Source organism: Magnolia sinica, chromosome 18 (genome assembly GCF_029962835.1).
Source record: "Magnolia sinica isolate HGM2019 chromosome 18, MsV1, whole genome shotgun sequence".
NCBI lineage: Eukaryota > Viridiplantae > Streptophyta > Magnoliopsida > Magnoliales > Magnoliaceae > Magnolia > Magnolia sinica.
The window spans coordinates 60481059-60496668 of record NC_080590.1 but is presented as its reverse complement, the minus strand read 5'-3'; the positions used below and the strand labels follow the sequence as shown (position 1 = coordinate 60496668).

Genomic DNA, 15610 nt, shown 5'->3' with positions numbered 1-15610 from the left:
AATCAACACAAGAAACTATTAAATAAACAGTAATAAACAAATACCTTTAGCCTTGCTACTAAACATTCCTGCAACTGCTGCAAGGCTCTCCTCACTTGTATCTGGAACCTAGCACAGAAAACACGGTTTTATATAAGGAAAAGTTAAAATTCACTACATTTATCCAGAGTAAGTAGGATATTGAAGTATAATTTTTTTAATCTAGTTTGTAAGATTGGTAATAAAGGTTAAGTAGAATCATGAGTTTCCGAGTGCCACTCAGTTTTAGTTAAGAAAATGACAAAGTAAATCAACGGGAATAAGACATCCTTCTTTATGTGCTACGCTAGTAAACGATCACATTTAAATCCATCCTTTCTACAAGAAATCTGGAGAATGGGTATTGTTAACAATCAACGGGAATAAGACATCCTTCTTTATGTGCAACACTAGTAAACAGTCTCATTTAAATCCATCCGTTCTACAAGAAAAGAAATCTGGAGAATGGGTATTGTTAACAAATGATGACAAACAAAAATTTGGTCAAGACCTGAACCAAATTAACGACCATGCCTTATCCAGGTAGGTTAGAAATCTACATGAAGCAAGAATCAAGACTAAAAGAAATTATGGAATACAAACAGAAAGAATGGAAGGTCAGTATTATGAAACTCAAATGCAACATCATATCATGATGAATTCCACTAACCAAGAAAAAATGATTGTGACAGTCCCATTAAACATTTTGAGGTTGCAAACTAATGCTTCGTGTCATGAAACTTCACAGTTACTTGGCTGAAAATAAATGCAAACCCGGAAACCGTTTTAATGGCAATTCTGTGTAGAAATGGGTCAACTAACAAAAAATAGGATTTGTTGTTTGTCATTGTTGTCAACATTGTAGCTATGTCACAACCAGTTGTAGCTAAAATCCTGAGAAGAAGTAACAACGGATTTGGGATCTTGTAGTGTTTCTTTAACAATCTTTTATGACAACACTTCTAAGTAAAGTTACAATGAGGATATTGATGCTAATTCACACACACTGAAAATTACACAAGTTCCTGCCATTTTCATTCAATGCATCTTCGTGTTTGAATATAGAGGAACTTGTTCCCTGAATAGGTTGATGACTTACAATACGACTCCAACTGTACAATTCATATGTGGCGAGAGGAAGCAAAGGCATGCTTATAACCATATTTCACTCAACTTTGTGTGAATCAAGCATGATGGTTGTAAACATGGTGAAGAGAATTAAGCCAAAAGGACATTTACCTCACGAACTCTATTCTGCAAATCAAATGTATGTTATGTACTTGCATATATTTACCTCGCAAATGTGACTCTCCCACTCGTTAGATGAGCCAATAGAGACAATGTAGCAAGTGAGAGATCCAGGGTTCAACCAATGGTAGCAAGGAATTCCATAACGGTAACGGTGGCCACCACTATTACCTTTACGATACGGACTGTAACGGCCAATATGGTGTCTCTTTTTTTTTATTGAAAAAAAAAAGCCAAAAAGACCTGTATTAGCCCTATAATGGACCGTTACTGGGCTGCTATGGCTTTTACGAGGGGGCGTAATAGGCCGTTATGAAGGTTCTAACGGCTATTATAGGTTATTTTTTCAATAAAGGTCGTTATGACCCCATAACGTGTAAAGGTTGCCACTATTACCTTTTCGTAACGGCCTTTACGGTCCCGTAACAACTGTTATGGCACACCATGCCTAGTAGTGTTACCTATCAAAAAAATATGTATGGCTTTTTCATTTCAAGGCAACCACAAATCTTCACCAAGGATTTCAAAACATTACATGACAGACATAACAATAATGATGGTAATCGTTATGTGTTACGGGGTCAGAACAGCTGTTATAAATGCCCTGTGACGGTCTATTACGGCCTGAAAGACCCCGTAATGGTCCATTACATAACTATCATAGGTTTTTTAAAAAAAAAAACGTAATGGTCAGCCCATTTCATAATGTTAACGGTGATAGCCGTGATCTTCACCCTCACAATTTCCATCATATTCATAGGTTGGGATAAACTGGGAGTAGGTACTAAGATGTCTAAATAAAGCGGTGTTTTTCTTATAGTAAAAAAGTAAATGCATTTAAGTTTTCTCCACCTCTCCATATTGTGCTTAATTTAGACAAAGCGGTGTTTTTGTTATAGTAAAAAAGTAAATGCATTTATGTTTTCTCCACCTCTCCATATTGTGCTTAATTCACTAAAAGACCATGTTGGCATTAATAAATAATAAAAAATTCAAATATTTTTAAACCTTGTACTTAACTTAGAAAGCCACGATATCACTAAAATCACCATCAAATATCTTTCTCGATACCAATAAGCACAAATAAGTATCACTTCTACTTAACCAAAATGGTCACACTTTGGCGTGATCGGCTAATGAGAAGGTCCGCCCAAATTAAAATGGTCACACTTAGGCGTAGTCGGTTAATGAGAAGATCCGCCCAAATGTAGGCAACTTCCAGCCTCTTCTACTTTATTCGTGCTCTCATGCTTAAATTGAATGTGCCTACATTTAGGTGGATCCTTCCATTAGCCGGCTACACCACACTTCCACAAAAATCTCCATTAACTGTTGTTTCTCAATTCTACCTAAGGACAGTCCACTTGAAGCTTGTCCACCACCACAAGCATACAAATTAGCTACTTCTTAGACCTTCCTATGATATGCTAGCTCCTTACAGCAAAAGATTGTCTCCGCTCTACCTAAAAAATCAAGAAAATCACATGGGGAGTATTCATCTATCAAACTCTAGTATCTCCACCTCAATCTACTTTTCTGGTTTTTTTTTTAATAGCCAGCCTCCTTTACCAATCTGTCCATAGGTTTAACAATACCATCCTAAACATCAACTTGTCCAAGCAACTAGCCAGAAAAATGAACTATGTTGGACCCACATTCATCGTCTTCGACCTCCCCTTGTCCACCTCTATCCTTCAATTTTCCTTTCTCATTGTACCTGCTTTACATCTACGAGGGTTGATCTGGCCATCATGCAAATTGGCACACAGTTGTTGAACCGAAATTGCAAGCTCTTATTCAAATTGGATTATCAACATAAGTATGGGGCCTTATTCATCAATAGAACTCCATTTTCTACACCATATTCCATTTCCCTAGTATCTCCCCATCCGTTTAACAATTAGATATCAAGATCGACTAGAGCTTGAGATGCTTGCTGGTGAAGCAGACTGAACATCAAATGCATAATCATCAACCTAATGTAAATCTAGTTTGAGTTGATCAGGCCTTTTCAAAAACAAAGCGATGGTTTGATGTTGGACAGGCATCTCTGGATTCAAATCCATCGTGGACTTCTCCCGCACCATCTTGAATTGAAAACCACAAACACCAATCCAATCCACAACAATTACCGATAACACTGATTTAATGCAAATCCCTATAATTCATTGTTGAGTGAAGAGAAATCGCCATCAGCATCATCAGCATCATTTTTTCAAAGCCTTTTCCCAACTAATTGGAGTCAGCTACAGTACACAAACCCGTTATCCCTTTCCACTTTATCACGGACCATGTCCTCAGTTAAACAATAGTCCTTGAGTCATTTACCACCCCCACCCACATCCTTTTGGGCCTTCCCCTTGCCCTTTTAAAGCCTTCAACTTGACCCAACTCACTCCTAAATGGTGTAGCTCTTGATCTTCATTGCACATGGCCAAACCATTTAAGTCTCCTTCCCCTCATCCAATCACCTATTGGTGCTTCTTTTAAGATCTTTTTTTTTTTTTTTAAGATTGAATATTCATTAAAGAAGGGAGCCAAAGCAACCCAGAAACAGACAAAGCGGAAAAGAAAATAAAGGACAACACAAAGCAAACAGAAACCTGAAAAATTGAATGCATTCTTTCCTAATTCTATCCTTCATTGTCTTGACACTCATCCATCTCAACATCTTCATTTTTGCTACAGTCATCCTATGAACATACCGTTCCTTGATTGCCCAACATTGTCCCAGAAAGCATCGCTGGTCTAATTCTTTAAACTTTCACTTTCAGTTTCATTAGTATGCAGCAATCAGATAAACTCCAAAGGCACATCTCCACTTCATCCACCCAGCTCTAATTCTATGAGTATCATCCTTCTCAATCTTTTTCTCTCCTGAATTATTGACCCAAGTTCTCGAAAATTGTCATTTTCGGGTGCCTCTTGGTCAGCAATATTAACTAATTCCTTGTTTCACTCCTATTGCTGCTAAAATTGCATTCCATGTACTCTGTTTGCAATTTCAGGGACAAATTACAACAAAACTGAAATGAGTAATTAATTACGATTCCATATAATGCTCTGTCGAGTGATATGTGTGAAACTCATAACAGCTACAAATTGACTCAAATTACAAAGCTAGAGAAGAAACCACCAATGAAAAAGTCTTCACCGCTCCAAATACCCAAAAAAAAAAAAAAAATTTAATAAAAGAAGCAAAATCATGTCTTTTCTTCTGTTAAACAGATCCTTTATACTCTAAATCAGCCCACGACTGACTGTTATCTAGCACAACTTTCAATTAAATCTCAGCCTTCAGAAGCTTACCATAAGACTTCAAACTTGGGCAAGAAAGATCTCATTATATTTTACATGCAATTCCATCAAGCCCATCACTCATGTTTCCTAATTTTATATTTTAACCACGATTCATTCCAAGGATATTTTTATTTCCTCGACAAAGCAAGAAAAAGCCAAATGTTGTTCTTTGTTTTGTCTGAAATCTCTCAAAGCAAACCAGTTTAAGTAAAAAATTGTTATCATGAAGCATGTATAGGACAAAAAAAAAAAAAAAAAAAAGAGGTAAATAAAGTTTCAGACTGTGCAAAAACAAGACATACTCTCCACCTATATACTAGAGCAGACAGGACACTATAAAAATACAGAAGCAAATCATAAAGGAATTAATAAAGACACTAATAAAATAATGCACAATCTGTTCCACCTGTATACTTGAAACCACTCTTGCAAGTGCTTTAACCATATTCTCCACAACGTTAGTGTTTTTTGGGTTCCTACAAGACAAATAAACAAAATATTACTTAGAAGAAGAAGGGGCGTATGAAATAACTAAGAAAAATTAGAAATAGCTATGTCAACCCATCGAAAATATGAAAACGCATTGTTAATTTCCAATTAAAACCAAACTAAAAAACGATACATTAATGTAGCCACTAACCTATTCCATCATCTAATTATCCTACAAAATATGAAATTTACGTTCCATGTAGCATGGAAGGAAGCAGCAACATATTCAAGTGGAGTAGGGTTGTTTCAAAATATGAAAATGCAGACTAGAACTGTCGTTGAGAAGTTGGGTAGCGCAGCAGCTAAGCTATTTATACATGGCACCACATCCCCGAAGGTGGCTAACTCCTTGTACTAGCAAGTGGTAATCAATGTAGCAGTGAAAGCAAGCAAAGGAATTAAGGCACCCATAGCTAACGAAATTATAGGAAAATGGACATATGTATAATATATTTATTTGAAGGCATACATGGCTACCTTTAGACCCATAGGGCAAAGTAGAAGATGCACGATTATGTGCAATGGTTGCACTAGCCTAACCAGGCATAGCATTATCAACTTTATGGTATACTGCCACTAAGGAATGGTGTTCCACAAGTCAGTCAATGCATTGGTGCAACAAAAATGTCAACTATATCTTCTCCCTAATGGATAAGATGGTTGATGAGATAAGAGAGAATGTGGTGCAAATTGTGACCGATAACGAAACAGCATACAAATCTGTAAGAAGAATGTTAATGGTGAAGAGACCACATATATCATGGTCATTGTGTGTTGCACATTGCATAAATCTCATATTAGAAGATATTGGACAGAAGAATACTGTCGCAACATTGGTCAAAAGGGAAAGACAAATGATAACATTCATCTACAACTATAATCAACTAGTTGCCATAATGAGGAAGTTCATGAACGGGGGAAAGCTACTTAGGCCCGTGGCGACTAGATTTGTGACCAACTTTATAACCCCTGAGAGTTTGTACCAACATTGAGGAGAGTTAAATGAGATGCTTGCTTCTCGGGCGTGGCTCAACACAAAACATGGGCAGAAGACATCAAGGACACTGGTTGAGGTTGTCGCAACCACAAGAGACAATAAATATTGGGAGAAGGTCGCAAATATCCTTAAGTTGATAGAGCTGCTAATAAGGGTACTCTGTCTTGTTGGATACGATGAAGCACCTGCCATGGGCTTGATGAAGCCCAGCTAACCATTTGTCATGATTGTACACATTACACTAATTACTAGAAGATGATTGACAAGAGAGATGAAACAACTCCACAATCTTCATGCAGTGGGAAGTACATATATGCCCAATCATTTGTCAAAGATGATGAGGTTCGTGCTGGGATGAAGAATGTGAGAAAGAGATTAAAGCCTGATATAAATACACAAACAAAGGCATTAAATGAATTGTAGGCATTTGAACTTTGCTAAGGCAACTTCAGATATATTCTTACAATACGGTAGTGAATCAGCTACAACTGGCCGATTGGTGGTTGCATTTTGGAGAGTGCGGAGGCTATAAAAAAATTTATGGCCAAATTTTTGAGCCAAACAACTTCTTCCTCTAGCTATGAGGGGGCTAGAGTTGCTTTACACTCATCCATTTGAAGAATAGGAATTGACTACAAAGTAGGACGTTTGATTGACTCATCTACATGCACTACGACATGAAGCTAAGATTGCAACATAATAAGAAGGTGGCAAATATGGTCGACGATGTCACCGACTACTATCCAACAAACTTGGATAACATTTATGATGAGACCTATTTTTGCCTTGGTTGGAGCAAATGGAGAAACAAATAAAAGAGGACAATGAAGAATTTGAGGTGGATGACCCAGCAATATGCGTGGCACAATAAGAGGGTCATGCCTGTCTTGGACCTAAAGAGGGGGGTAAATTTTATCCAAGGCCAAGCCTAGCAAAAAAGTATGACCAGTGGCGATACCAAAACGGATAATGATGGCGGCGGCAATGATGGTGATGATGCACTTGCTACTAGTTGCACTTCTGGTGTTGCTCAGCGCATTGTATAGTCGTTTACAAATCAAGATGCTGATGAGCATCGATAGGGTACACAAGGCCGGACTTATGAGTGTACTAAGTCACAATACAGCCATGGAGGGGAGGAGCATCATGGGGAAGCTAGCACCAGTGGCACTGGAGGAGGGGGGAATCGAGAGCTCCGAGACATCAGATGGCTTACAGTTATAGATAGTAAGGATATGAATATGGATACAACCAATGGCAATATACGGAGTTTGTTGGGCCACATCATGTTAAAGTCCTCAAAATGTTCCATATGGATACAGATATCCAGATCCAAATTCGAGTTATTCATCATCATAATCTCACTCTTAGCAATATGAGTACGAGTAGCAACACGGCTATTTGTCTTCTGTTGGTAGATATCTTATTCGAGATCAAGGTAGACCCAGCAAATGCCTAGTGAGGATTAGTCATTCTCAGGTTTTTGTGACCTACTCTTTCCCTCTGGCTCTAGTTATCATGGATATGCAACACCTATTCCACAACCGCAATCGGATGATGACGAGAACATGGAGGTCAAGCAACCACAACAAAACATATTTTCATTTTGGTTTTGACTGGTGAGTTTTTATTAAGTTTTTTTCTAATATTATTAAGGTAAGTATTTCTACACTCACAAATTCACCAAGCACACACTTGACATTGCCAAACTTCTGCTTTAAATAACTCCCCTAACTAAAGGGGTCCATGATAACATTTTAAGGGAGCTAATCAAACAATATTATTTTTTTCTTGAGAATGACAGGATGTGAATGACATGATAGGACACAAAAGTTTCTTGAGTCGGTATGTTGAAATGGAATGTGCGGGAGTCACAAGGAACATAACAGCAACAACCAATACAACCACCATTACTAATATAGCACGCCTTGGTTGGAATAGATACAATGATATAGACAAAAGGTATATGATTAATGGAAAGGAGAGATTTACAAGCGACAAGGTTATCAATGGGATGATGTGTACAAGACTGAGTTACTTTGCGAAGGGCAACTAGGATATCCACTTGTTCTAGTTCCAATGTAGAAGAGTGGCGGTGTTAGGGAAGAGTAGGAATTTTCTTTCCCTACGAGTAGACCTTGAGTTCATTGGTTGGAGTGTGGCTTGGTACCTCTTCGATATAAGACTCGTCAATGACAAGAAGTCAAAGAGGTGCAAGAGTATGTGTATTGTCTTAGGGTTTGTTTAGTTTTTCGATTTCCTATAAATGCAAGGTAAATGAGCCATCATTATCATTTATAGGTGTTTGTTTAAATAGAAGTAATGGCCCATTAAATAGAAGTAATGGCCCATAAATCAAGAGTCAAATACACTTATAAAAGAAGTAGGTAAAGTAAATTGTAATCATTACATTTTCACATTATAAAACTAGCACTTTTACTGTGATTTCTGGGTGAAACAAACAATGTAGCAAAATCATCATCGCAGTCAAATGTAAGTGATGTCACCACACAGTTACAAGACTAAATAATCATTAGCCATTTACAACCATTTACCGTCGTAATTGAAAAACCAAGAACGCCCTTATGAAATGAAATAAGGCATGTCTACAAAGAATGACACATCCATATAAACATATCTTTTCTGATTTACAGGACAAAATCATTTGTACATTTCTAAGAGTTTGAGTATCTTATTAACACACGTTTTATTGATTGTGGTCCTAGCTTGGAGTGAGATGGCTCAAGAATATGGAAAAAGCAAGTGCACCCAAACACTTTTGGAAGTAGGATAAATAGACTCATGAGGTCACTAGACTTGTGATGGGTAGTTTGCCTTTGAGAACATTGCTCAGTGTCTAATTGATTATGTAGGTAGCAAATAGAAGAGCTTCATCCCAATATGTTTTATGGTAATGACATGCCTATTAGTAAAGATTGGGTTGAACTCCAGTAAATGCCGATTTTTAAATTCAGCCACTCCATTTTGTTGTGGCGTGTAAGGGCACAAGGATTGAAAATCTATACCATGATTTACAAAATATTTTTCTCCATCCAATTCATTCCCCCTTAGCATTTTTGGAGTTTGTGGTCAGGGTTAACCATTCTAGAATGATGGCGTAAGAGGCATTCCATTGTCTAGCCTCCATGCATATGTACTTATATACGGATTCAAGGGTAGGAAGAAATTCTCTCCCAAGAAGTTGTATACATTGAAGTTCGAAGTCCGAACAAAGACCAATGAGAAACTTAAAGATTATGAGTTGATGTATTTGATTTTCATATCTTCCAGTTCTAGAATAGTTGCTTGAGAGTTATCCAATTATTCCCATTTTTTGTTCAAGTGAGGAAAGTACTCTTCTACGATTCCATCTCCTTGTTCGAGATTGTTTATCTGTGTGTGAAGTTGACAAAGGTAGGCCAAGTCTTCTTGACAAGAATACATCTTGGTGACTTATCCCATACATCCTTAACGGTTTTCAAGATAGAGCCTAGGACTAATGTTTGGTTGCATGGAATTTAGCAACAAAGGCATCACAAGTCGGTTTTCAATTTCCCATTCATCATATGTGGGATCATCAGGATTGGGTCGTTTCTTGGTTCCTATAATGTACCTCAATCTCTTCCGTACTCCAATATACATTCGGGTTGTCTAGGACCACTAATCCGTGCCATCTAGTTTTACTAAAGTAATTATAAGACTAGGGCTACCCATTTGTCCAAAAGAAATCTGGGTGTGTTTATTATCTTTCTTTTAGAGAATAATAATTAAAAAAATCCTTGGGGATAATAATGTGTGCAGTCGGATGATTCTAGAGTCTGATCGAGTGACTGACGGAGGACTGCACATTAGATCTGCCAGCAACAACTGGTCCGAAGAACAGGTCTGATGGTAGTTGATGATCCAGGTGGTTTAGAGGCCTGATTCAACAATGAATGGAGGCACGTAAGATAGACTCAGCAGCAGCAGGTGGTCAAGGAAGCAAATCAAGAGTCTGTCAAAGGACCACACGTCAGATCCCACGCCAATAGGTGGTCCACATGACAGTACCAGTGACAACAGGTGGTCCTGGAGGCAGATTCTGGCAACGATGGATGGTTTCCGACTCAGATCTAGTGGATCTGGTGACATCAAAGATTGCTTTTCTCAATTCTGGCAACAATGGAGAGATCCTTACTCAGATCCATTGACAAAACTGGTACCATAATGGGTATCCGATGATACTGGAGGGGTTCTGACTCAAATATAATGCTGGAAGATAGAATTCAGTGACTTTAGAGAGTTTTCCAAGCAGGTTGGAAGACAAAAAACCTGTCGGAACTTGAATCCGGTATTGTTCAAGATTAATGAAGGCTCCTCTGGTATGATTTGCAGCCTTGACTTGTTGTGGATGCTTCTACCAGAGGGATCAGCCAGTGGAGAAATCTCTTCCCAATTGAATCAATGATGCTTTAGAGTTGCATCTGTAGGCTGGTGATGGAAAAAACTTCTCTCTTTCACCATCTTATAGGTTCAACAGGGACTGATGAAAGGCTTTCAATTTTGAAGATTGGGGAGAAGAAAAGTAGAAAAGGGTTTGGATCAGAAAAGCTCTGACACCATGTGAAATCAAGAGAATAATGAAAGATAGATAGCAGGAGATGAGAACATGAGATGAGGAACTGACATATTTCCCTTCTCAATATTGTATTTGAAGAAAAAAATTACAAGGAGAGAATATGACTTACAAGAGAAGACTTAAGATAAAGGTAAAAACGGGATTTGAGGATCTAATCTAATCCCAATCCTAGTCATATATGATACTCCACGTGTACATAAATCGGTATACACCGCAGGTGTACAGTAAGCTGTTGTATATACCGGAGGTGTACACTAATCTGTATACACCAACAGAAAGAAAACACATAATAAAGGAAGCAATCATTAAAAGAAACATCTCCAAATCCTGCTTTAAAGGGGTTAAGGCTAGGAATGAATGAGGGATGAAATATATTGACAAAAAATTATCTTGAGGATCAAGAGTCACATGCTTTTAGATTAGTTCCAACTAGACAATAATTTTGAAAGCAAATACAGAAACTCCTAATAGCATTAAGTTTACAATTATATTGAGTTACCAAGTGGATCATTATCAAATCAGCAACATAAATGCAGAAAGTTAATTCACATTTCATATTGGAGATAAATGTAAAAAAACTGCAAGCAATGTATTAGAAGACGGTTATTTTATGACCTTGTCAGCCATTACTTGAAGCAAACAGTTGCCCGCATAACCCCGTTATGCAATACGGGGGTGAATTGGTCCATATAAAAAAGGGCCACATTGGCCTGTATCAGCTGATACACCCCGTATAGGCACCATCAGAAAGCCAATACAGGCCGATGTGCCCATTATGAAAGCTTTTATTTTCAATTGTTCTCTCATTTTTCCACTTCTTTATTCATTTCAACCATGAAGGAAGCTTAGAAACCAATTTTAAAGTAGATCTAGGCCTTTTTAATGATAGAAAGTCAAAACACAAATTTGAGTGGGATTTGATGAAGTGAAGCAGAGTGGACCATTTTGGGAAATATCATAAGCAATATTACAAGTATCGCCGATAATATCGATATCATCCACGATATTATCAATATCAATAATTCAGGGATACCGATTCCACAGGAAGTTGCTGTTTTTCCACATATTAGCGAAATATCACCATGTACTGATAACCAGAAATATCACCAAGATATCACCAGATTCTCGTGTGAATAAATTACAGAAGTGATTTGTATCATCGATACAAGTAGACTCCCTTTATTTCAACAACATTTGTACATTCAATAGAAATTTGCAGCAAAAAAAACAAAAAAAAATTGAAATTTTTTCATTTTTTTTTCCAGATCTAAGTGGGTGGTGGATTTCGGCACCTCATCTCCATCCCTTGTGGATCAAATCTCCCATTTGGGGGAGAAATCACATATCAAAAGCTCAATGGGTCAGAACCAAGAAGGTATAAAATGTTGCATTCTATTAGTTTTTTCCTTAAATTTTCTTTTTCTGAGAGATAACAACACTTTATTAGAAAACTCGCCATGAGCGAGAAAAGAATACAAAGGGAAAAAGCAAGAAAAGGCAAAAAAAGAAGAAGATAAATTAGTAGCCAAAGCCGCATTTAGTATGCCCAATCCAAAACAAGCGATTTTATCTTCCTAATAACATCCTCCACACCCCGGTTATCATTGTGAAAGCACCGCCTATTATGAGCTTCCCAAATAGACCAAAAGACTACCATGATAATAAACCTCCACACAAAGACCAAAACCTTTTTTTTTTGGGGGGGGGTATCCATATGACCACTGAAAGAAAGGAAAAGATGCCTCAGACGGATAAAGTGGAGAGCAAATCAAGGTGAAAAACGAAGAGACTGATAACCTTCTAGAAGAATGATCCATTTTTTCCTTTCATTTTCTCATGGATTTCACTTCAAATCCATGTTTATGCATGATTTTCATGCATGGACATGGGATTTGGGTTGAATATCCAAATATTTAAGAATCGGAATTGGGAGAAATTGGGGGGGAATGAGAAAATCCTATTTTTTTCACACTTTCTCGTCTCAATTAAGTAATTGATGGCCCAATTTTTTATACACAGATGAGAGGTGGCCAACTCATGTAGTTATTTTGATTTTTCAGAAAAAAAAATAATTATTTATTTAAATATTTGAAAAATAATTAAAAATAATTGTTTAATTTCAAAAAAAATGATTTCAAGTTAATTCTCTTATATATTTGTTTTCTTTGATTTTTTGACTGCATGTTCATGATTGATGGGTCCAATGCATGGATGTATTTTTCCATTAAAAAGTTTTAAAATTTACTTTTCCATTTTCAAAAATTATTGCTTCCATGAATGTATGATTGTATGATAAATGCACGTGTGTGTGCATATATGGATAGATGGGCCACGTTCATGTACGTGTGTTAGTGAGTATGTACGTATGCATGCATGGGTTGATGGATGGATGGATGGATCATGTATGTGCGTGCGTATGTATGTAATGTATGCATGGATGGATGGACGTATTAGTATATTTATGCATGGATGGATGGAAGTATGCTTGGATAGATGTATAGATGGATGGATGGATGATTCGATAGAAGGATGGATGGATCATGCATGTGTGCGTACATATATATGTATGTGTGCATGCATGCACGAATGGACCATGGTGATGTGTGTGTGTGTGTGTGTGTGTATGTGTGTGTATGTGTATGTTCGTGTGTATGCATGCTTACATAGATGGATGGATGGTTAGACGTGTATGTATGTATGTATGGATCGATGGATTTACTATTGCACTGATTTTTTTATGACAGCACATGCTTTAGGCCCCTATTTGATGGAAACTTATTATGTATGGTTCTTTTTTGCAATTTTTTTATTCTTAAATATGTAAATATGTGTCTTTTAGCATCTCCTGATTGTACCCCTCAGTCAACAATACATGTAACGAGAACGATACACTGAGCACTAATCGGAAGAAGGGGTACAACATCACAATTTTTTTTTCGTTTTCCATTGTTTTTTGTTGTTGTGTTTAAATGTAAAAGACCCTAATCCATCAAATCCTAGTTGATTTGTGTTTGATTAGGGACCTTTTGGTCAACTTTCAGAAGGTCAAGCTTCCAATACCTGACAGACAACATTCTTACCAAAGAATGGCCTGTCACACCAAATACGTGTCCATACCAACCAGAAATACACACTTAGGATCCTCACATTTTTTAGAATTTTACCAATAATCTTTTAGTTTTCTCCCAAAAAATGGGGCCATTACAGGGCCATATTGGCCGGTACAGGGCCGTATTTGGTTGATACAGCATATCATATCAGCCATCAAGCTAGACAATACCGTTACGTAATACCTTGGAATAGAGTAATGCATAACCAAAAAATACCACAAAGATACGAAAAACAGATTAAATAAAAGAAACTTACATGTCAAAATTCTGGAAAAGAAGACGCATAGTGCGTACCTCCACACAAAAGCCCTGTCAAACAATGGGACATTCAATCATATGTTGGCCATTCATACTATCGCTCCGTAATTGAATCAACAGTTCAATTTTAATACAAAGAGCTAGACATACTGAAATTCATTGGGTTGCTACTCTTACCCTCAACACTTCAAGAACAAGAATACGATGCCACAGAGGCAAATCAAGGGAAGTAACCTTTACCAACATACTGAGAAAAACCTGCAACCCACAGACTTTCTTATTAGAAGTGCTAGTGAGTGTTCACATATCAGAGGTTAGTATACAAGAGAAATAAAAGGAGTTGCGGGCAAAAGATCAAAAAAAAGAGGGGGGGGGGGGGGGTGTGGAATCAATTCAGGCAGCAACACTTAGGTTGGAAACTAACAACCAGAATTCTACACAAGGATAGCATCGTTCAGTGTCCATGCCAACCAAGAAGATTCAATTATTGTGGTACAATGCAAAAAAGAACAAGAGAAGCAATTAAATTCGGGGGCGGGGGTGTGGGGGTGGAATCAATTCAGGCAGCAACACTTAGGTTAGAAACTAACAACCAGAATACTACACAAGGATAGCATCGTTCAGTGTCCATGCCAACCAAGAAGATTCAATTATTGTGGTACAATGCAAAAAAGAACAAGAGAACCAATTAAATTCGTTCCCAAGTGCACATGATACAGTTTCTCTGTACACGACTGTTTGTTGTATAAAGCTTTTATGACAACTGTCAAGAATTTACATTAACTAAAGTCTTGTCAGACAGACTAGTAGTTAACTTGGGGGTTAAAAAAGATGACAATCTTTTTCTTTATGGAATGATGCCATTTCTTTGAATGTAAGGTATACAGACCATCTAACCAGAGAAGAGGAATTATTGCAACATGAATCTTCACTCTATCGTGATATATTGGCTGATATTGACGACAATATAATCAATACCAAGTAATTTTTGTACTCCCCCAAATTTTTATACTGCTAACCAGCAATACCAAAAGTATTAGAATTTCCGCTAATATTTGCAATACAAAAAACACTATTTCTAGTTTAAGACTTTTAGTGCTTTTAAGGACAGTTGGGGAGAGGAGACCTGGTTGTATCAGTCAGACAATCTCTCATCATCCATAGATTTGTGTATCCTCTTTCGTACATTCTTATAAAACTTCCGTTGCATTTCAAAAATAAATTAGAAACAAAACCATGCGTAAATTCTTTATCTTCTCTGTACTTTGCACCACTAATATCTGCATAGAAAAGTTGGTTGGATGATCTAAGTTAGGGATAAGGCTTAGATGATGATAGTGATTAATGATGATCAAGGTAGAAAAGTTGGTTCGAATATTGATCTCCCCCGCATGAAGCAATATTGATTTCTGATACCCAAGTCGCTTGTCCTAGTCTTTGCTCCACCACCCTATCCAAAAGCTTCATAGTGCGACTGTCATACCTAGCAACATCTGAGCAAACAGGTCCATTTAAGTCTCCACTTGTAAATACCCTTTTACTAATCTTTGTATTAGCTAATCCAACGCTACC

General features: G+C 37.3%; 1 protein-coding gene across 1 annotated transcript in view; it reads right to left on the bottom strand.

The window, feature by feature from the left end:
* LOC131233785 (uncharacterized) overlaps window positions 1–15610 on the bottom strand; it is a 154061-nt gene that overhangs the window by 108940 nt on the left and 29511 nt on the right. Inside the window, exons 11-14 of the mRNA XM_058230575.1 lie at window positions 14216–14296; window positions 14037–14089; window positions 4973–5042; window positions 45–108 (exon numbers count right to left, since the gene is read on the bottom strand). Coding sequence (XP_058086558.1) covers window positions 45–108; window positions 4973–5042; window positions 14037–14089; window positions 14216–14296 — 268 coding nt within the window. The remainder of the gene's footprint in view (window positions 1–44; window positions 109–4972; window positions 5043–14036; window positions 14090–14215; window positions 14297–15610) is intronic.